Raw genomic sequence first — 23,288 nt, forward strand, 5'->3', positions numbered from 1 at the left:
TGAAACTAATGTAATGTAATACTGAGCGTCAACTACCCTTCAATAAAAAATAATTATTTAAAAAAAAAAAAATGAAAGTGGTGGCATGAAAAGATGCTCCTCATCACTAATCATCAGGGAAATGCAAATTAAAACCACAGTGAGATATCACCTCACACCAGTCAGGATGGCCAACATCGAAAAGACAAGGAACAACAAATACTGGCAAGGATGCAGAGAAAGGGGAACCCTCCTACACTGCTGGTGGAAATGTAAACTAGTTCAACCATTGTGGAAAGCAATATGGAGGTTCCTCAAAAAACTAAAAATAGAAATACCATTTTACCCAGGAATTCCACTCCTAGGAATTTACCCAAAGAAAACAAAATCCCAGATCCAAAAAGACATAGGCACCCCTATGTTTATTGACACACTATCTGCAATAGCCAAGACATGGAAGCAACCTAAGTGTCCATCAGTGGATGAATGGATAAAGAAGATGTGGTACATATACACAATGGAATATTACTCAGCCATAAGAAGAAAACAAATCCTACCATTTGCAACAAGATGGATGGAGCTAGAGGGTATTATGCTCAGTGAAATAAGCCAGGTGCAGAAAGGCAAATACCATATGACTTCACTTATTTATGGAATATAAAAACAAAGCAAAACAGAAGGAACAAAACAGCAATAGACTCATAGACACTGAGAAGTGACTAGTTGTTACCAAGGGGAGGAATTGGGGCAGGTGCAGGGAGATAAAAGGGCACAATAATTCACAGTCACAGCATAAGTTAATCATGGGTGACTGCTGAACCACTGTGATGTACATTTGAAACCAGGCCGGCACCTGCTGATCCTCTACCACCCAGACCATGGCAGCACTATATGTCGCTTCACCACAGAGGTCTGGTCTGACTGCAGGAGCCGACTGGGGAAACTGCAGGAGGGTATTCACCTGCTTATGGCAGGCATTTATTTACGGCAGAGGTCCTGTATAGCGGCCAGGGCAAGTCCTTCATTCATCTGGAAGTTCTGTTTGGTCACCTTCCTTCTTGTCCCAGATCTATGCCATCGTGATGATCCGGCTGTGGTGGCTCTGGGGCGGTCAGTTCCTGACAGCAGGGTTCCCAGGATGTAGGCTCCGGTGTCACTAGGTATCCACACAGGCCCTGCTCAAGGAGTCTCGTTTCATTTAAGATGGGCCTGCGGGACTATCTTCTGGGGTACAGCACACTTCAGAGCTAAGTGACCTCCAGGCTCATGTCCTATGCTATGCACCAAGGTGACCAGGACCCACCCAGATGGAGCCATTCTCCTAATGGACCCCTACAGCAGAAGGCACAGCTCGTCACCATGAGTTTGCCTTAAAGTTATGCCAAGTTATGTATCCTGGTTAACTAAAAGCAGTCAATCAGATCACTGTAGTCATAGGGAAGACTGTAGTTCTGCAGTTTGGTCTGTGTGCAAAATTCCTTTTAGCTTTTCACTTCCCTTTCCATATCAAGATACCAAAATGAAAGGCAGCAGAAACACAGTCAAAACACATAAATATCTGGAGCTTAATGGTTTTTTTGATAATTGACCATCCTACCTGAAAGCTTTCCCAGTAATGGAATTCCTATGACAACATCAAGCATTCCACTCTGCTTTTAAGATTCCCATCTACCAAACCCTTGGAATGCGTCACATAATTCCAAGGGGGGGGTCACTCTAGACTAAAATAACTTTTTTGCCCAGGAATAGCAAGCCATCAGCAGCTCCACTGGAAAGAGATTATCATTTTAATTGAGGTACATACAGTAAAATGCATACATCTCACTGTACAGCTCGATGCACTTTGACATGTGTATACACTCCTGCAACCATTACCCAGATCAAGATTTCAAACATTCTCATTTTTTTCCCCTTCACCTATTTCACCCATCCCCACCTCCTCTATGGCAACCACCATATGGTAATAAGATTACTGTGTTACAGACAATGAAAGCTATATAACTAGTACATCAGTAGAAATAAAGGAGACATTGGCATCTGATATCAGATCTGCCTGTCTTATGACCAGCCTTGCTAAAGATTGCAGCGCCACAGCAAGGCCAGCCAGGATGAGAGTTGCTTCTTGACAGCTGTTTCCAGCAGGGCTGTGGTGTTAGATTTCCCTCCAATCAGAACTAGAGGAAAGGAATCCCTAAATATTTATATGCAAGCATCCAGAGAGCTTATGCCTAATTCATTTTATTGGAGTCTTAGTCCTGCATTTACTCCTCCACTGGAAATCAAGAGACCTGGGGTCTACTTTAGTTCTGTAGTGAGCTGGCCAAGTGATCTTGGCCATGGCATTTAATCTCTTGAGGCTTTGGTTTCCTCATTGGTTGAAGAAAAGAGATAATCTCTAAAATTCCGTGAGTTTTCCATGACTTAAATGTGAAAACACAGCAGATATCTCAAGTTGCCTTAATTGTAAAGTGGGGTTAATCAAACCTGCAGGGTCGTCATACAGATTAAAAGTATTCTATGTATGCTAATTATCAGGGAAATGCAAATTAAAACCACAATGAGATATCACCTCACACCTGATAGTATGGTCAATATCCAAAAGACAAGGAACAAGTGCTGGCGAGGTTCAGAGAAAAGGGAACCCTCTTACACTGCTGGTGAGAATGTAAATTAGTTCAACCACTGTGGAAAGCAATATGGAGGTTCCTCAAAAAACTCAAAATAGAAATACCATTTGGCCCAGGAATTCCACTCCTTGGAATTTACCCAAAGAATACAAGATCCCAGACTCAAAAAGACATATGTACCCCTGTATTTATCACAGCACTATTTACAATAGCCAAGATATGAAAGCAACCTAAGTGTCCATCAGTAGATGAATGGATAAAGAAGATGTGGTACATATACACAATGGAATATTATTTAGCCATAAGAAAATAAAACCTACCATTTGCAACAACATGGATGGAGCTAGAGGTTATTATGCTCAGTGAAATAAGCCAGGTGGAGAAAGACAAGTACCAAATGATTTCACTCATTTGTGGAGTATAACAATGAAGCAAAACTGAAGAAACAAAACAGCAGCAGACACAGACTCCAAGAAGAGACTAGTGGTTACCGAAGGGGAGGGGTGAGGGAAGGTGGGTGAGGAGGGAGAGAGAAGGGGATTAAGGGGCACTCTAATTTGCACTCACAATATAGATAGGTCACAGGGAAGGCAGTATAGCATGGAGAAAACAAGTAATGACTCAATAGTATCTTACTACGCTATTGGACAGTGATTGCAATGGGGTGGGGGGGACTTAATAATATGGGTGAATGTTAAAACCACAATGTTGCTCATGTGAAACCTTTGTAAGATTACATATCAATGATAGCTTAATAAAAATATATTCTATATACATGAAAAGGAAAAAAGAGCAATTTTACTTTGGAGAAACCTGGTAGATACCACCTTGGCCAACTGATCAAGGCTGACATCAACTGTAATAAAATACATCAATCTTATATACTCCCAGATAGAATTTGATGAGAAGGGCACATCACCTCTATGATTTTCTTTCCCAAATCCATAACCTCAGACTAATGTAAAAAAAACATTAGTCAATATCAAGTTGAGGGACATTCTACAACATCCTTAATAAGTACTCTTCAAAAGTACCAAGGTCATGAGAGACAAAGACTGTGGGACCATCAGAGATTGGAAGACACGAAGGAGACAGAACAATGAAATGCAATGCAGGACCCTGGATTGGATCTTGTGACAGAAGGGAAAAAAGACTAGTGGAAACACTGAAGAAGTCAAAATATGTCTTATAGTTTAGTTAGTAGCATTTTACCATTAATCTCTTAGTTTTGATCACTTTCCAGGGTCATATACTGTATAAATGTGAAGGGGAATTGGGTGAAGGGTATATGGGAACTCTCCTATCTTTGCAACTCTTGTAAGTCTAAAAATTACTTTAAAACTTAAGTTTTTAAAACTGAAGTAGCTAGTACAAGTAGCACTGAATGAATGGTAGGTGTTATACCATACTACAAGCAAATACACTCCTTCCAACAATGTTGAATCAAAGAGATATTTATTGGTGGTAAAGAGAGTGATACAAAACTATCAATTGGCCTTGTTGGGGCAACAGACACCATTCCAGCCACAGACATTACCTAATATTGGCTGACATATGTTCTGAAAACTAGTTCTTTATCCTTGAAGAGGCTTCTGGGAACTGAAATGTGCAGCTGTTTATGTGCCCGTTATCTGCCCTTTGTTCACTGGTTCAGATTGGATTTCTCCCAGATATAGCATGAGTTTCTACAGCTGTGCAATAAACCTTGAGTTTGGACCTGCTAATCTACAGGGGATTTTATTCACAACAATTGGTAGAGCAAATTGAATAATGCCTTGCACTGAGTGTTTGTTATTTCCATCCTGCTATGATGAGAGGCTCATCTTACCACACAGGCATCTTAGTTACTAACAGATGGAGCTGGCTGAGCCGAGGAAAGAAAGGTCAGCATGTGTGTGGCCCAGAGACAGCACCTCCCCCAGGGGCAAATCAGCCAAGAAACTTTGACTGCATCAGCAAAGCAATAAGTGTAAGCTCCCTCTCCTCACATAAGGAAATTTCATTGAACAGACATACAACACGAGTTTATTAAAAGCCCTTTCGACACTTGATCCTGAGGGTGGAGACCCAGTTCCCACCTTCACCGAGCTTACACCGGGCAAACAGGAAGACCCATAAGCAGAAACAGTAAAATGTGGATTGGTGCTGTGAATTTCAAGATGGTATAGAGAACTGGGCTGGGACTCAAACATGTGACAGTCAGGGAAGGAAACTCCCCCCTCTGCTCTCCATGCCATTAGTGAGTTTGAGGGTGGAAGTCAGTCTTTTTCGAGGTTCTTTTACTGCAGATAGGCACATCTCTGGTTGGAGGCACTGTGACCACGTGACCCAGAGAGGCTCACATCCAGCCCCCTGCTGTACCCATGGAAGACGATCAGTAAATGCTCACAGAGAGATTTGCACCAACATATGGCTGCCATTCATCCTGACCTAACCCCAAAGTAATAGTAACTCTCTAACAACATAAATATCTCAAAGTACAACAGCAAGATTTATTGAGTGCTTAAGATGATCCGGGCACTATTTTAAATGTTTTACTCAAATTATTTAATTTTTACAACTCAATAGTAGAATGACTGTCATACCCATTTGATAGGTGAGAACACTGAAACAGAGAAAGAAAGGAGGCAGTAACTCACCTAAAGTCATACAGGCACAGCCAGCAAGCTGCAGGTCCAGACTTCGAACCTCCGCAGCCGGCCTTCAGAGGGCGCCCTCCCCTAGTCTGCCTGTCCAAGAGTAAGGATGCGTGGGCATTTCCTGAGAGGGGCAGGAGAGCAAGCTGATGGTTCCAGACAGGGGGCTCCTAAAGCTGCGCCCCCAGGGATGACAAGCCTGGTGGTATTCCCTGTTTCAGCTGTCACGTCCCACCTTCTCCCAGAGCCTCCAACCTTGGGCTGATGAGATTGGTCACAGGGGAACAGGCAGGGCTGCAGTCTGGGACAAGCCTCCACTCAGCCACACTTGGGATGTGGCCATCTCCTGATAGCCTGGGTAGCAGTTACTGGGAGGTAGAGGCCAGCCAGGCAACGCTGCCCCCAGAGCCACTTGCCCTCTCGTCCAAGGGTCCTGAAAGCAGCTCCTTCAGTATGATATACCGGGACTTGACGGCCAACCTGGTATCAGTGTCTGATTCCAACTTCTGACTCAGATGCCGAATGTGACATGCCTGAATGATCTGTGCTTAGGGGCACTTGTTGTAGGCTGCGTCCCACTGTTTAGTTTGGAGGTGGAGAAAGACAAGAGGTGGCTAGGTCAAGTGGGCAAGAGGAGACAGAGATTTTCTCAAAGGAGGACTCTGCTAAATGGCACTTTCCACCCAGACAGTTCCACTGAATGCTGATCCAAAACATTCTAGAAGAGATGCCAAATCCAACTGAATAATGTTCTGACATCCTACAGTTTTACAAAGTAAAAATCATGTTCTCAAAAATGCCTAGGATATTCTCCTAGAACTCAGTATCTTTTCCATTAATCTGATGGCCAATAGTTTGACAGTCTGAAATAACTGCTGATTCAATGACATACCAGCCAGCAGTTCTTTGCTAATTTTCAGTGTTCAGCTTCCTCAAATATTCCCCTTTCATTTCCTGACAACACCGGCCCTTAATGACAACACAGAAGTGTCCCCAGCCAGGTCCTCCCCTCCTGGCCATGCGCTCTAGCAGCGCACTAGCCTCTCTCCTGTGCTCACGCTCTTGATATTTCTTCATGTCTATTTTTAGTTTTCCTGGCTCAAGCTTCTTCAGGCCACTGAAACCCAACGCTCGCTCTCCTCTCTCTCTGGTATGCGTGCTGCTGGTAGCAGCCCCCAGGTAAAGCTGCTGCCGAAATCCTTTCGTGCTCCTTCCTCAGAACACTAATGGCTTCAGGATCACAGCTCAGCTTTTAAGATGGATATAAGCTGGACGACCTTCTGAAGGGCTTTAAACTTTGAATTGAATGCGGACGTTTTTCTCTCAGATGACAGAATCACTCCAACTTCCCCTTTGCAGTTGCTTCTTTTCCTTGAAGGTAGCTGTGTCTTGCTTTCTTTAAAACCCTTTTCCTTCCAAATTTGCCTGCCATGCCAACCGCCATAAGCGCATCTGTGGCCCCGCGGACAGAGGCAGAGCCCAGGTCCCCGGGGCCGATTCCCCGCCCAGCCCTGGGCAAGGCCACCGAGGCTGGGGGCGGAAACCCAAGTGGCATCTACTCGGCCATCATCAGCCGCAATTTTCCCATTATCGGAGGGAAAGAGAAGAAGTTTGAGCATCTTCACAAGAAATGTCTGGAGAAGAAGGTTCTTTATCTGGATCCTGAGTTCCCACCGGATGAGACCTCTCTCTTTTACAGTCAGAAGTTCCCCATCCAGTTTGTCTGGAGGAGACCTCCGGTGAGTAGCTGCCCGGGTGCTGGCAGGGTTTTCCCCTCAGAGAAGTCCTCCCACTCAGCGCCTCGGCTCCTCCGCAGCACATGGCGCTGGGGGAAGGGCCCTGGTGGCCTCTCCAAGGCCTCTGTCTGCCGGGGGGGCAGGGCGGATTGCTCTCCTGCTCTCTCTCTCTCTTCCTGAAAAAATTCTTGCTTTTTATAATTGGAACTCAGTTGAATTCATCCTATAAAAGTAAATATTCCTTTCCCAGAACAAATTTCTAACAGTCCAGATCTACACTCTCTGTTTAAATATCTGGCATCTTTGTAAGATTCCTTCCACTTTTCCGGCTAAGATCATGATGTTGTTCTTTAGTTCGCCAGTAGCCATGTCTTTCTGAAACGCAGGAGCCCTGGAAAGAGGAGAGTGGCAGGCAAAGACTATTTTTTCATACATAAAATGTTAGGATTAGAAAAAGAAACCTTAGCAATTGTTTTTATCCATACACCTCACCTCACAAATGACAGGAAGGAACCCAGAGTTAACTATGCATAGCAAGGGCAGGACAGCTCAGATTAAAACCTTTCTCTTTTAGGTAACTCTTCCAGCCTCTGGGTTTCATTTATAGTGATCTACCAGGAGGAAAATCATATTCCCCTGGCTCTCATCTCTGATCATAACTCCAGTATGTCTCTTCTTAATTCAGGTAATATTTATTGAGCGTCTACTAGAGCCAGAAACCCGGCCATCAGCTGGGAGACAGAGGCGAATAAAAACAACAAAACTTCCTGCTCTCCTGGAGCCTAGAGTCCCGAGGGAAGACAGGCATTGAACAAGAGTGACGCCGTCAGGAGAGAGCGTTCAGGGTGCGATGGGATCATAAGGGCAGGAGAGTAACCTAGAGAGGGAAGAAACCCTCCTTGAGGAATATTTAACCTGAGGCCCAATGCTGTCCACTAGCCATATTTTTCTTTTTCACTGGGCATGAAATATCCAGGAACCATGTTCTCACCCTGTGGGTTCCACAAGGATGCCTTTCCTCTCCTGACAGTGTGCGGGAAGGCCGTGGCTGTCCTGAGGGCCCCCAGTTGAGACGAGAGGACTGGAAGGAACTTCATTCTCCAACCTAGTTGCGGCCCTGCTGCCATAGTCCTAAGACATGTCACATCCCTGCTGAAATAGCTTCAGTGGCACCATCTCTCCTCTCCCCAGGCCTACAGAATAAGCCCAAACCTTTCACCTAAGGTATAGGCCCTTCTCAAGCCAGCCCTGCCTATCTGCCCACCCACCCCTTCTTCACCCCTCACCCTGACACATTCGGCTGCTCCATTGCCCCAAGTCCTCTCAGACCTCAAGGCCTTTGCTCGTGCTTCATGTTGTTTGTCTGTCTGGAAGACACTTCTTGTTTTTATCGAATTTGTTCCTCTCATCTGCTCTCCAAACTCTGCTCAGGTGTCACTTCCTTTAGGCTTTCTCATGTCTGTTCCTCCTCTGCTGACAGCAGGGGCCATTCCTGCTCTTAGGTTCCTCTTTGGACCCCCCAGCAGAGGCCAGGCCCACAATAAGTACTCAACTGCTGGTAGTGAATGAAAAAACCACATCTGAGGGCGTTGACCACTGACAGATAAGGACAGCCCCACATTCCCAGGCTGGGAGTGCCTAAGATAGCCTTTTCTAATATTACTGCAGAGAAAAAACAAAAACCTTAGAAATACTGTTTTTAGTGAAATCATTGGTGGAATTTAGTCTTAAAAGCTAGACTTGCATATTAATAAAAATGGTTTAAGGGTCTCTCATGCTCTAGGCCCTAGATGGGCCCCAAAACACTGTGTCAGTGTGATGTGAGTGGCATCAGAAGACCTGTTTGCTCCAAATTATGCTCCCACCAACAATAAAAATTCTGAATTTTGTACCGTCACTAAAGGTTCAGAGAGCAAAGCCCACTCCTGGCTAAACTGTCTCTGTTTCCCCTGGGGTTAAGATTGGGGAAACACTGCCTCTTGGATTCATTAACTTAAGTTAGAATATAGACTTGGAGATGGTCAGAGTTGGAAGGAATCTTAGAGATGTGGTCCAGCCTCCTCACGTTCAGGTGAATTGGTTAAGGTCCAGAAAGGGTAAATGACTTCTCTATAAAGTCACACAAATTGACTGAAATTTGAAACACTGAAATGACTCCAGAACTTTCTGAAATGTAAAGCACTTCTTGGAAACCTGTTTTCCATGCACTCCGTAGATGTTGTGACCTCTTCCAGGCTTGAGCAGTCTGGAAAGGAGGTTGTCCTAGGAGAGGCCCTCCCTGCCTTTACTGTCTAAGGCACTCAATCACTGCAGACCAACCTGAATTTTCTTTCACAGTCAAATGCTGCTCACAGCAGTCAGGCAACAATGATGAACTGTTCATGGCCAGCTGCGATTCTAGGCCAGGTAGCATGCAGCAGCACTTCCAGCCTTTCCCTCCTGAAAGGAGAGGCCCCGACCCTGCCCCCGGCTCCCCTGTACCCTTCTCACATGCTGACCCCTGACCCCTGGTTGCCCACACACTCCTCCTCCTTCAGGGAGCAGCATGCACCGAGTCTCCAGGCCAAACGATCTCATCCCTCTAGTCTCTTCTTACATGGTCTATTTCTAGGATCAGATGGCAAACAATCCATACAATACTTCCCAATTGTTAAGCCAAGTTTTCCTGATGGCAAACCCCTGGGCACAAGAGGATGGCTTCTGGAACAGGGCTTTGGGGAGACTGATGGGCTCCTGCCCAAAATCACTGGGGATGGGTGTGGGGCAAACACGTGTTTCATTCCATGTGGTGGGGGCTTCGGTCACACACGCTCCTGGTGTTTCTCCTCCCCTGACAGGGTTTACAAAGAGAACCTGCCCTGTGAAGCCCAGCCCTTTTCTTCCTGGGAGCAAGCTGCCTTCTTCTTACAGCAAGCTGGACAGAGTCAGGCCCCTGTGGGGAGTCCTGCGGAGGTCCTGGGCCTCCTGCCGCTACTAGTGGTTAATAGATAACAGCTAATCTTTTTTTTTGTTTTAATTTTTTATTAAGGTATGATTGATATACACTCTTATGGAGGTTTCACATGAAAAATCAATGTGGTTACTACATTTACCCATATTATCAAGTCCCCGCCCATACCCTAATGCAGTCACTGTCCATCAGTGCAGCAAGATGCCACAGAGCCACTGTTTGCCTTCTCTGTGCTACACTGTTCTCTCCATGATCCCCCACACCATGTGTACTAAACATAATACCCCTCCATCTCTTCTCCCTCCCTCCCCACCTTCCCTCCCACACCCCTCCCCTTTGGTAACCACTAGTCCCTTCTTGGAGTCTCTGAATCTGCTGCTATTTTGTTCCTTCAGTTTTGCTTCATTGTTATACTCCACAAATGAGGGAAATCATTTGGCACTTGTCTTTCTCCACCTAGCATATTTCACTGAGCATAATACCCTCTAGCCCCATCCATGTTGTTGCAAATGGTAGGATTTGTTTCTTTCTTATGGCTGAATAGTATTCCATTGTGTATATGTACCACATCTTTTTTATCCATTCATTTACACTTAGGTTGCTTCATGGACACTTAGGTTGCTTCCATATCTTGGCTATTGTAAATAGTGCTGCGATAAACATGGGGGTGCATATGTCTTTTTTAGTCTGAGAAATTGTATTCTTTGGGTAAATTCCAAGGAGTGGGATTCCTGGGTCAAAGGGTATTTCTATTTTTAGTTTTTTGAGGAACCTCCATACTGCTTTCCACAATGGTTGAACTAGCTTACATTCCACCAGCAGTATAGGAGGGTTCCCCTTTCTCTGCATCCTCGCCAGCATTTGTTGTTCTTAGTCTTTTCGATGCGATAACAGTTCATCTTGATTGAGAACTTGCCACATGACTGTATTATTCTAAGTGCTTCCGTATAGTAACTCAGTTAGTCTTGACAACAAACCTGTGAGGGAAGGACTATTATTATCTCCACCTGACAAATGAGGAAACTGAGTCTCAGGGGAATAAATAACCTGCTCCAAATCTCCCAGTTAGTAAAAGGTGAAGCTGGGATTTGAACCCAGGCAATCAGCTCTAGAACCATAGCTCTTAATAATGAATTCTGAGATTTAGATGCCGATATCAGAGCTATTAACAACAAATGTGGCATTTTGGACTGCCAGACATTTTTGTCTTATTCCCCCACTGGTTCAAAAATCAGGCATGGAAATGAGGTGTCACATGTTGGGCCTCCACAAGCCACAACAGGCACTGAGTGACATCTGAGGGTTTGCACCCTGCAAGCAGAGCTTTGGTGAGTTGGAGATGGAATGGTGCAGTAGCTAAGAGCTCAGTCTCATCCATGTCCAGGTCCTGGGCCTGCTACCTACCACTTGGATGAATCTTGATCATGTACTTTTCTCTGTGCCACAAGTTCCCCATCTGAAAAAAATGGGGAATAATCATAATAAAAGAAGTTATCTCATCAGGTGGTTGTGAAGACCTGATGAGTTAATGGGCACTGAAGGCTGACAGGGTGCCTGGCATACGGGTGCCCAATAAACCCAGAATGTTTTTATCAGCACCTATATCTCATTGAGCGGCCTCTTAAAAGAGGCAACATCATAAACATCTTTCCAGCTTCATTTGTGCCTAGGACCAACCAAGGGATTAACCACAGCAATATATTTGAATACTTTGTGCCTAATCTAAATGAATCCATCCAACTGAACATGAGAAATATGTGTGTGAACAGTCCTATCTGGGGCAGGCAACTGCTTGTCCTTTCAGGAAATTTCAGTCATCCACATCTGATAGAAAATGTGTGAAGATGCAAGGGACATTCGAGTATTAAGGTGACCACCTAAAGGGGGATCACATTGGGCTGGGGAATGTGGCAACTCCCTCAGTGATTGGCTAAAAAGACCACAGAGAAAAGAGGGCAAGCAAATGCTCCCATTTTCCCCACCAGCACTTGCTTCATGCATATCAGATTTCTCCATACTCCAGTGTAATCACTCTCAAAATCAGGGGCAACCCAGGTCCCCTTTGCTTTTGGAGGAATGAGAAATGAGGGGCCAGTTGCAAAGTCTTGTATGTCTGGTACCCTCCTTACCCTTGGTGATGTGGGATCCATGAATCAAGCTAGAGGCCTGTGAGGGGATTTCTCCCTTTGAGTCTCCAACAGCAGAGACCCAACATGTTCCCAAGCCTCCCCTATCTCTGCCCCTAAGTGGATCACCTTTCTGTAAATTCCGTCTCATTCCAGCCCCACCTCATCAGGTCTGTGGAGGAGGAGTCCACTCTATATGGGAGCCAGGTTAAACCAGACTGAGGCTAAACTTCACTCCATGGATATGGCCTCACTGTCTCTTGGTTCTGCCAGAAGAAGTAATTTCTTATTTAGCTCTTAATTAATTTCTTCACAGCTCAGAATTGAAGTCAGTGCTGCATCATTGATATACAGCCACCTCCCACTTACCCCCTAGCTTTTTCTGGGAAATCTGTTCTGCCTTCCTCCTCTGCCCTCCAAGCTCCTGGTGCTGAGAGCTGGGACTCTGCATTTCCCCTAAGCAACTTTCTGCCCAGCTCTCTGTTGCCACTGGCTGTTGGGGTCCAGGAGATTGATTGCCTTCCCCTTATCCCCAGACTCAGTGCTTTATCATTTGCTGGCAGAGACTGGACCTTCAACCGTAGGCTGCCTAACCAACCTCTTCCCTTCAAATCCTGCCCCATCCCTCCATCTTGCCAGGGCTTCTCCACCCTTTGCTAGCTCAGAGCTGGGTCTCAACATCACCCCCACTTCTCTGGTGTGCGCCCTCCCCCTCACCTGTCACTGTGCTCACAGCCCATATCCAGCTGTGCTGTGCCCTGTTGGTCTGACCGAGCTTTTAGCCCTGCTCTTCTATGTTCCTCGGACCAGCTAGTCCTTCTACCAACACCGGGACCTGAGGAAAGCTATTTCCCAGACAGACAGCAGCCCCTTTACACTCCAAACAGGTGACTTTATTCTCTGTAGATCCCATACCTGGGAATCTTTTTAAGAATGGAGTTTAGATAAGTTTCTCAAGCTGCAATTCATCATGAACCATATTTCACCAAGTCTAGAAGATTTTGGTGTTGGTACTTTCTTAATCTTATCAGTTGTCCACAGAAGGTCAGGACCACCACAGCTGAATTCAACTGAAGGAAGCTTTTTAATGTAAGATGCATTATAATTTCAGAGAATTAAAATGTGTGTGTGGAGGGGGGGAGTGCCTTAGAATGGAAAAATAAGGCCCCAACTCCCCATGTGACTCACAGTTATGCCATCCCCTTCCTACCCTTTCTCCTGAACCATTTCTTTTTCCCATGCCACCCTTCAGCAGGATCCAAGCACACCATCTGGTCTCCTGCCCCCTCCCAAGTCCTCACCATCCAGGCAAAACCAACTTCTCCCTGTCCCAAGGCTATTACACCAAAATCAGTCAACCAATCATTACACTCTTAAGGTTAGATCTTATTACCACTACAAAATTATCTCTGAGGTTTTACAAATATTAATCAAATATACTTGAGAAAAGTGAATCCTTAGCATGGCAGGATCTTCAGCTTCTCTCTTCAAGAGGAAAACTCAAAAGGAAAAGTGAGGGAGAGTCTTATAATTACAGAGAGAGTAATTTCTCTCTGGAGGGGTGGATATAATTGTTTCCTATGGGGGAAAAAAGCAAACAAAATTGCTGGTTTACTTGCTAGAAGGAGGTGAACTAGGACAGAAGCCAAAGTGGGATGGGGGAAGCAACAGGGCAAGAGGCCCCCCACCCGAAGGCAGAGTGTTGGATGCATGGAATGGGGAAAGAGAGAAGCAAAGAAGCAAAAAGAAGAAACTGCCAGGAACCCCCTGTCTTGCCAATGGGTTTCAGACCCAGGCAAGTTCGCTCTTGATTTGGTGAGACTGAAAAATCACAATGGAATGTTCTTGGGGTGAAAGGGTTTATACCCAACTTTATTCCCACAGTGGCTGGTCAAGTGCTAGAATCCCGTCCACTCAGAGCGAGTCTGCATGCAGCAAGCCAGTCTCTGCCTCTGGGCCTCTCTGCCTGCACAGCCATCTCAGTCTAGGTCTTTGGCACTGCCACAGCTCCAATCTCTGCTCTCCTGCAGCCAAACAGCCCTGAGCACCGGGCAGTGCTCTTTATATAGAATCAATAATAACACATTGCCCACACGTGTGCAGTGAGCAAGCTGACCAGGGCCAGGTGAGAAGCCTGGCCATAGGAACTGTCATTTTCTTGTACCCACTGACTGGTGCAGGTGAGGAGGCTCTGCCCTCTTGGAGACTGGAGTGAGGTGGGATCTGCAGGGAACCATGATGCTCCAGCCAACACCTGGGAAGCATTCTGCATAAGAGAAGCTGACACTTGACCATTTTCATCCAACCTTCAAGTTTAAATAATCACCATGAGAACTTTTAGAATTTGATTATATATTCTGGAACACCAGGAATATAGTAGAAAAACTCCTTATAAATCACAGGATTGAAAATGTTTGGGAACTACTTCCAGCTGTTGCAGGTAGATGGGTTTCTTTCCTGATTAAAGGTTGTGGAGGGAAAACAGATGCCCCCATCTCCTCAAGAGCCTGCAGTGCATCCTTTCACAGCCGGGAAGCTCGTCCTGGAAGCCAGAACTCTTCAGGCCACAGTGTCGCTCTGATGCAGAGCGCAGTGAAATCGAGGTAGTGATTTCCTCTATTCAGTAGTTCTCCCTATTCATGATGAAAACGTCGTCCTTTCTTTAGTTGCTTCAGATCAACTAGCTTTACCCCATAGGTTGTGATTATTCCAGCACTGGAGAGGTCAGGACTCTGATCTATATACAGTCCATCCTCATTATTCATAGAGTTCACCTACTCACTAAAATGTATTTATAACCCCAAAATCAATACCCATGGAGCTTCTGTGGTCATCTGTGGGCATGTGCAGGGCAGTGAAAATTTTGAGTTGCCCTATGAGCACACTCCCAGCTGAAGTCAAGCAAGACGATTCTGCCTCCTTGCTTCAGCTCTCAGACCGTAAACAAGGTCTTTTCCATTGTCCGTTTAGTGCCACGTTTTTGTACTTCCTGTTGGTGATTTCTCCGCTTAGAGTGCCCCCTGAGTGTAGGGCTGAAACGCTGTCTGGTGTTCCTAAGTGCAAGAAGGCTGTTAGAGAAGCTTCGTTCAGGTGTGAGTTACAGTGCTTTTGGCCATGAGTTCAATGTTAATGAATCAATAATATATAATAAACAAGGTGTCTTTAAACAGAAACACACATAAAATAAAGTTTTGTATCAGTGGGTTGATGAAAATGTTGTGATCAGAGACTGACAGGAATCTATCCCTATATTTCCTCTAGGAGCAATGGTTCTATATTTACTGATTCTGCATTCACCCCAACTTTATAGATTGTCACTTCCATGAACAACAAGAATCAGCTGTGCTGCCTATGGTCTCTGGATTCTTAAATATCACAGCTTGAAAGAATACCCAATTAAGAGTGTGATCAGTGAAATACTGCAGCATATTTTAATCCTTTATAGTCATTATTCTTTTTGATGTTCAAATTGTCCCATCTTTGGACAGTGGGAGCCCCCCTACAAGTTGCCTGTATCATGTGACATGACCCCATTAATCTTCAATAGCTTCCTTGTTTTCTGGCCACAGCAAAATGCCCAGGCTCATCTTGTACATTTCTTGCCCCAGACTTGGAATGAATCATTTCTTCAAAGGTCCTCATTCCTCTTAGTATGAGTTGGATTTAAAGTAAAAGGGTGAAATGTAGAGGTTGGCTGACCACCGACTGCCCGGAACCCCGTGCTTGGCCACTGCATCGGCAATCGGAAGTTGGAAACTTCCCAACAACATGGGGTGACACAGAGGTCTCTTGCTCTAATGACCTTTGCCATATGCTCTATCACCTCTGTAATTAATACTGCACCCTGTGCATCTTCACAGCCAGGGCGTCATTTGACCTGTGTTACTCAATTCTGAGAAGAAGAAATCCTGAGTTATACAAAATAAAATTTACTTCATGCCGAGTGTGAAATGAGAGGGACGAAGCAGAACGACAGGACAGACTCACAAATGGAGTGGGCCCTCTCTTCCTAGGGCTCGGGGCCCCGCCGCTGTGCAGCTTCTCTCAGGGGTCTTAGTTCTCCTTCCAGTTAACCTGGCTTGGCAGGAGGTCTGCCTGAAATATGTTCTGTAGTGTCATCTTCTGTCAGACGGTTAGAGAGAAGTGGGAGACTGGACTAGCCACAAAGAGGAAGAACTGGGGGTAACAGTGGGTAAGACAGCTGTATTTACAACCAAACTGACTTGGTCTGGACCCTGGCTCTGCCATTAGCAAGTCACATCAGCTTTCTAAGTTTCGTTTTTCTCTTCTATAATGGGAAGAATGATATTCTCATCATACGGCTGTTCCGAGCTGGCATCTGTAAAGCCCCAGGAAATGCTCAAGGTTAGGTAGCAATTACTGTTGGCACAGGCAGCAAAGGACAGGAGTGTGACACAGGGATGAAGTGCCCAGGCTTCAAAATCAGAAAAGCTTGATACAAATCCCAGCTTCATCTCTTTCCAATGTGACCTCAGGCAACTTACTGGTCATTCCTGGGGTCCCAGTTTCCTCATCTGTGAAAAGAAAATGAAAATTCCTACTTTCATAGAGTTGTGGTAAAGATTAAATGAGATACTGCATATGACATGCTTAGCATAATGAGTCAACAAATAGCAATGATGGTCATTGAAGGACAAAAGGAGGTGCCCAGTTGAGAGCCAGACCTCTCTCCACTCAGCAGAGAACCATAACAGTGCCATCGTGGCGTCGGCATGGGCAGGGCATAAGTTTTGGTGAAAGTGGCAATTCTAGAAATAATTTTAGGACTGCCTCCCATTCTATTCCGTGAGACAGCAGCTCCTCCTGAGGGTCCTGGTAAAGACAAGTTCTAGATACCATGGTGAAAAAGTTGAAATAATTCAGCAGTACAATGCTGGAAATGGGAAGGGCGGGGACAGAAACAGACAAGCAATGTGTGAGAAGATGCATTTCCCTGATTATGAACGAGGCAGAGCGTCTTTTCCTACATTCATGTATTTCTTGATCACTTATCTTGCTGTCCATGAAATACCTGTTAACGTCTTTTGCTAGTTTTTCTGTTGTTTGTCTTTTTCAACTTGCATTGTAGGCACTCTTTATATACCCCGGACACTAATAATTTATTAGCTAGATGTGCTATAAATATTTTCTCCCACTTTGTGACTTGCCTTTTCATTCTCTGAAAGATATTTTTTATTTAAAAAGTCCTTAATTAAAAGCTCCTAATTAAAAGTTCTACATTAATTCATTATTTCTTCCTTTAAGGTTAGTTCTTCTGTGTTCAGTTAAGAAAATTTTTGCTAAACCAAAGTTATTCTTCTTTATTATCATTTAGAAACATTTTTTCTGCCTTTATATTTGGGTCTATAATCCAGCTAGAAATTATTTTTGCATGTAAGATATGGATCACATTTTGGTTTTTTTCCATATGGATATTCAAAGGTATCAGCACAATTTGTTAAAAAGAAAACCATTTCTCCACTGTTCTGCAATGCCACATTTTAAGTAAATCAGATGTCTGTCAACATGTGGTTCCGTTTCTGCATTCTCTATTGCATTGCATTTGTATTTATTTGTCTATCTTTGTGCCAACCCCACACCTTGTGTAAGTCTTAACATTCAATAAAAGAAGTTTCTCAACTTGTTTTTCTTCTTCAGTATTGTTTAAGCTGTATCTGGCTCTTTGCCTTTCCATTTAAATGTTAGAATCAGAGTACTGAGTTCCACAAAAAAATTAAGAGTCATGTTGGAAATTTTATGAGGATTGCATTGAATCAGTATGGGAAGAATGCACATCTTGACAATACTGAGTCTTTCTATCCATGAAGCAGGGATGTCTCTCCATTTAACTAGGTCTCCTTTAGTATCTTTCAATCAAGTTTTTAAAAATTTTCTCCATAAAGGTCTTGAATATCTTTCATCAGATTTATTCCTAAGCATCTCATTATTTTTATAAATGGCATCTTTCTTAAAATTATATTTGATTTGTTGGGCTTAAGCAGGCGCTTGACTTTTATCCTGTAGCCAACAGATTTATGAAACTCTTAGTAGTTCTAATAATTTGATTGTAGACCCAAAGTTATTTGTAGATTCCATGTTTCTGTGTAGATAAAATTAGGTTATTTGTCAGGTCATTCAGTCATTTGCAAATAATGACAGGGCTGCCCCACTACATTATGCACAATTGTATTGAGCAGCCTAATTCTTGTTTTATTGCACTGACTAAATCTTCCAGTATAGTGTTAACAATAAAGGAGATAACTATTATCTTCATCTGGTTCCCAAGTTTAAAGAGAATATTCTTATTGTTTCACTATTGAATAAATTTGCTATAGATTTATTTGTAGATACAATTTATCATTAAGAAAATTACCCTGTATTCCAGCGCTGCTAAGAGTCTGTTTTAAAATCAGGTTTGATGAACTTTATCAAATACTTTGTCTGCATATGTTAAGAAACCCATGTGATTTTCCTCCTTTAAACAGTTAATATACAAAATTACATTAGTAGTTTTCCAATGTTAACCCTTGCATTTTTAGAATAAACCAAACTTAGAATATATTAGGTTTTCTATACATCACTGAATTTTGGTTTGTAAATCTCTTATTTAGGTTTTTGCATTATGTGATCTTTAGTGAGACGGGCCTATTATTTCCCTTTCTTGCAACTGATCAATAGCTTTATTTTCAATAGACAATATGAGGGCAGTAGAGAACTTTTACTCTAAGGACTCCTTTTCTAACACTCCATTATCATTCAGAATTTTAGCTCTATCTTGATTTTTCAACCTTAAAACTTAGAAAATATTATATTTTTTACCACAGTCAGTATCTGTTTACCAATTTACACATTTACTCATTTCTTTGTTTACTGTCCCTTCTTGAACCTTTGACTTTTCCTTCTAGAATAATTTTACTTTTTCCTTGTACATTGTTTAGAAGTTCCTTTAGTGAGGGTCTATTTGTAGGGGGTATTCTCAGTTTTTATTTGTATGAAATTTGCTGTCATGCTGAAATAGTCTTCCTGAGTAATTAGTCCTGGGTTGATTCTCAGTACTGTCATCTGGCTTACATTGAAATCAGCAGTCATTCTAATTGACATCTCTTAATGGGCCATCTGCTTTTTCTCTCTGACTGCTTTTAAGATCTTCTCTTTGTCTACAGTGTTCTGCAATACCACTATGTTGCATCTAAATATTTATTTCTTTATATCTTTCCTGCTTAGGATTCATTGGAATTCCTGAATCTGAGGATTGGAGTCATTGATAAGTTGTAGAAAATTTCTCAGAATATTAATTTTTCCATGTTTTCTATTATCTTCTAGAACTCCAATTAGATATATGCTGAACTTAGCTTGCTCTAGACCTCATATAACTTAACTGCTTTTTTCTGTCTTTTAAAAAACATTTCTCATCTCTTTGAGTCTCTGTGTGATGTTCTAGGTGATTTATTCTGATATAGCTTCCAGTTCACTAATTCTCATTTCAGTACTACCTAATTCAATTATTGAATTATTAAATTTCAATGTGTGAACATTTTTTGGATTCTGGTTAAAAAAATAAAGGTAGCTATAAAAGACATTTGGAGAAAAACAGAAAAAATTAGTATATAGATTTGGATCTTGGAAAATATTAGGGAGTAGTAGTTACTTTTCTTAGTGATAATGGCATTCGTTCAGTAGGAGAGTGTTCTTGTCCTTAGGAGATACTTGCTGTATCCTAAGTATAATCTAAGTATTTAGGTGTGAGGTGTCATGATACCTACAACATTCTTTCAAATGGTTCAGGAAAAAAATAAAATCTATATATACATATATAGATAGGTAAAACAAAGGTGACAAAATGTTAACAATTGTTGAATCTAGATGTAGGCTATATGGGTGCCCATTCTTTAAACTTTTTTGTAAGTTTGAAATTTTCCACAATAAAATAGTAGAAAACTGTAATAGCTGAAATTTAAAATTTCAATAACAGGGTTAAAATATAAAATCAAGGGAATTTAGAATGTAGAACAAACAAGCAAACAAACAAATGGAAAAATACGATAAAATTGAAGGAGGTTTAACATATGATTTTAAGGAGTTTAAAAAAAAAAGGAAGGAAATCACTGAAAAGGAGAGAAATGTCAAGTAAATAATATAAAATTATCCTTCACTGAAAATGAAAGTCTCTATATTGAAAGAAGTCACTGAGGGCTCAGCACAAAGAATTAAAAAAAAAAAACACCTCAAACGAAGGCTCATCATTGTGGCTTTTGGAACAGGGAAGGTGACAGGGAGAATGAGAGAAAATTCTAAAGGTTTTCAGAAGGAAAGAATAGGTTACATACAAAGAATGTTCACCAAAATTGCATCACACTTCTCAAGAACTGATGCATGGAACAGTGAAACACCACCTTCAGAATTCTGAAGGAAACTGGTTTTCTATCTAAACTACCCAGCTAAATCCTCAATCAGGGGTAAAGTACAAAAGAGATAAGAGTTAAGCTGGCAAGGACCCAGGCAATGCACTTCCCACACACCCATTCTTAGGAAGCTCTAAGTTGTGTGGTGATAAAATCAAGGAGTATTAAGATCCAGGAAACACAATTCCACCCAGAGGGTCAGCCCCAGGCCACTGCTGCAGACCTGGAGGGCAGCCAGTCCTGACCATAAGTGAGAAGGAGGCTGCAGAGAAGGGCCTTGGTGGTGGGGCAGTGGAAATGTCTGATGAATTTAAATATTTGAAAACCCTGTTGCTGGGCAAAGCATTGATAGATACATTAAAAAAATAATAATAAGAGAATTATAAAGAATAAGAAAAAAGAAACATTTATACAGAAAGGAAATGTACCACAGCATACTCCTTAGCTAGTGAACAATAGCTGGGTGAACCTTTACCTAATCATACTTAAAGTAAATACTGAATTTTAATTTTACCAAAACTTATGACAACTATTTTGGGAAGATGGTGGGCAGAGACTAATGTGAGAAACTAAGTCTCATCAAAATAGGAACTCTATTGATACTTTCTAAAAATAATAAATTAAAAAAAAAATGAACATATTACTTAGGAAATATAGAGCTAAATACCAGAAGAAAGAGCTAACAGAATTAAAAGGGGCTGTCTCTGAGGAGGGGATTGGCTGAGAAGAGACTGCTTATTTCTCTATGTATCTTTTGTCATGTTTGGTGTTTAAAAACTTTTTTTATGTATATACTGAATAAAAATAATTCTTAAAAGAACTGACTTCAAAAATTATTTTGAGCTATTCCAGCACCCTGGAAGGCAAATATCACAGTTTCAAACTCTAGTGAATATTGGAATCCCCTGGTGTGCTTGCAGAATCCCAGGCCCTTACCAGTACTCAGCTCCTTTGGTCTGGGATGGTCCTTGGGAATCTATATTTTAAACTGGCACCGCAGGTGATTCAGATGCCAGGAGCCCAAAGAAAGCACCCTGAGAAGCACAGAGTAGACGAAGGCTGACAGGAATGGGCAGGGGGATGACATCCTCCTAGTGGAGTTTCCACCCACATCAGCTCCCCGCTCGTACATGAGAGTTGCCCATTTAAGCATGACAAAACTTTGAAAGAGCAGAGCTTTCTTGTGAATATAATTCGGACACACGTTTTTCCTTCTTCCCCACCTACCACATTCTCTGCCTCAAAGGTCTTGAATTTGTAACCGTGATGTCTGTTCGTTGTCACTGGGGCTTTCCCTAACAGAGACTTTCATTTGAGGTTGAGTTACGTACCCTCTGGGTCCCTCTCACATGTTAGAGTCCCTGTATGGCTAGTCAAGGTCTTTGGGGGGATGGGGCAGCGATGTCAGGAGAATGAAGGCTTCATTAACCTCAGACAATGGCTTGGAGAGGATTCCTTCTATGCGTTCAGCCGCCTGTATAGGATTAGTGTATACAGCATGTTTTGAAAGCCCCATGCTATACCCCACTGGCTGCCAGGGTCAAATGAATGCCTTTTGCTGAGGCAGGGTAAGCCTCTCCGGAGCTATAGTTTCTCTTTTCAAAGGTAGAGTCCCATGGAGGTGCCCTAAAGGTCTACAAGCCATTGTGGCCTGTCCTGGGGTTGTCCCTGCTCTCTTGCTCCCCTCACTGGCTCCCTCTCTGACTGCCATGGTGCTGCCCTCGACGATGCTCGGGGGCCTCCAGCCAAAGCTGCTGACTCTGACCATGGGCTTTCTCTGGGCGGTGTTCATTTGCATCGCGCTACGGAGGGTGGAGGAGCTATATAGGCTCCAGCCCATTCAGAGGAGGATTAGGACTGGACTGAGGGCACAGTGGGAGAAGCCGCAGGGACGGCCCAGCTCCACTCCCTGAGCAGTCTCCATGCCCTACCTGCTGCCAGGATTCTTCTGTGACCGTGTGATCCGGGAGAGGGAAAGGAGGAATGGAGAGGGCACCATCTCACAGCCACTCAAGTATGAGGGGCAGGATTTTGTTGTTCTCCAACAACAGTGCCTGGCTCAGAAGCGCCTGTTTGAAGACCGTGTGTTCCCAGCAGGTGTTCAGGCACTGGGCTCCCATGAGGTGAGCCAGAAAATCAAGATGAAGGCCATCATGTGGAAAAGGCCAAAGGTAGGGATGGGAGGGATGGGGCTTCAGGGGACAGCTCCCGAGGACAGCAGACCAAGCCTGAGGCCAGAGATCCTGCTCTGAGCAAGTGGTTTATCAGGGTTTACCTACCCATGTACCCCCAAAAGACCTGCTTCCTCCTGAAATTGGAGATGTTATTTTCTATTCCTGAACTAAAGATTATTATAATACCTTATAGGTCCCTGAGACTGTAAATATTTTTATGACTTAATGCACTGACTAAAATTCATAGTAAAATAGTAGTGTATAGTTGATTCTCATGTCTCTTCTTGAGAGCAGGCACTCTGGGGTGGGAACATGGAGTGGTTAAGAGTGCTAAGGCTCACCATTTCAGGAAGTGTCCTTTGGAAGGTGGTGAACTGTTAGGAAATAGGAGGCTGGAGACTTGCCTTATGAACCTTTTACATAAGGCTGGCTCATTAGTGATGTGTCACTTCCGTTTAAACAGAAAGGTCAATGCTGACCAACCAGAGTCCTTACAGGGTGGAGCAGTTTGCTCAAGGATATCCTACTGTGCAGCTGAGGAGCCCATTTGTTTCAGCTACATTGGTCAAAGTACCTGGACATGAGTAGGACAAAGCCCATTTCCCTGCCTGGAGGCACTTACAAAACTCCAAAAGCATTCAGTGCATTTTGAGGATTC

At 43.3% G+C, this 23,288-nt stretch overlaps 1 protein-coding gene across 5 annotated transcripts in view; it reads left to right on the top strand.

Moving 5' to 3' along the window:
• Window positions 1-6,336: 6,336 nt before the first annotated feature.
• Window positions 6,337-23,288, top strand: part of CAPN3 (calpain 3) — a 50,266-nt gene continuing 33,314 nt past the window's right edge. For 2 of the 5 annotated variants that reach the window (XM_036923731.2, XM_057488737.1), the window contains exon 1: window positions 6,337-6,981. In XM_036923731.2, the coding sequence (XP_036779626.2) occupies window positions 6,673-6,981 (309 nt within the window). In that variant the 5' untranslated portion in view covers window positions 6,337-6,672. The remainder of the gene's footprint in view (window positions 6,982-23,288) is intronic. The other 3 variants (XM_036923729.2, XM_057488735.1, XM_057488736.1) reach the window with 2 other exon arrangements.

Source organism: Manis pentadactyla, chromosome 11 (assembly GCF_030020395.1).
Source record: "Manis pentadactyla isolate mManPen7 chromosome 11, mManPen7.hap1, whole genome shotgun sequence".
NCBI classification, from domain to species: Eukaryota; Metazoa; Chordata; class Mammalia; order Pholidota; family Manidae; genus Manis; species Manis pentadactyla.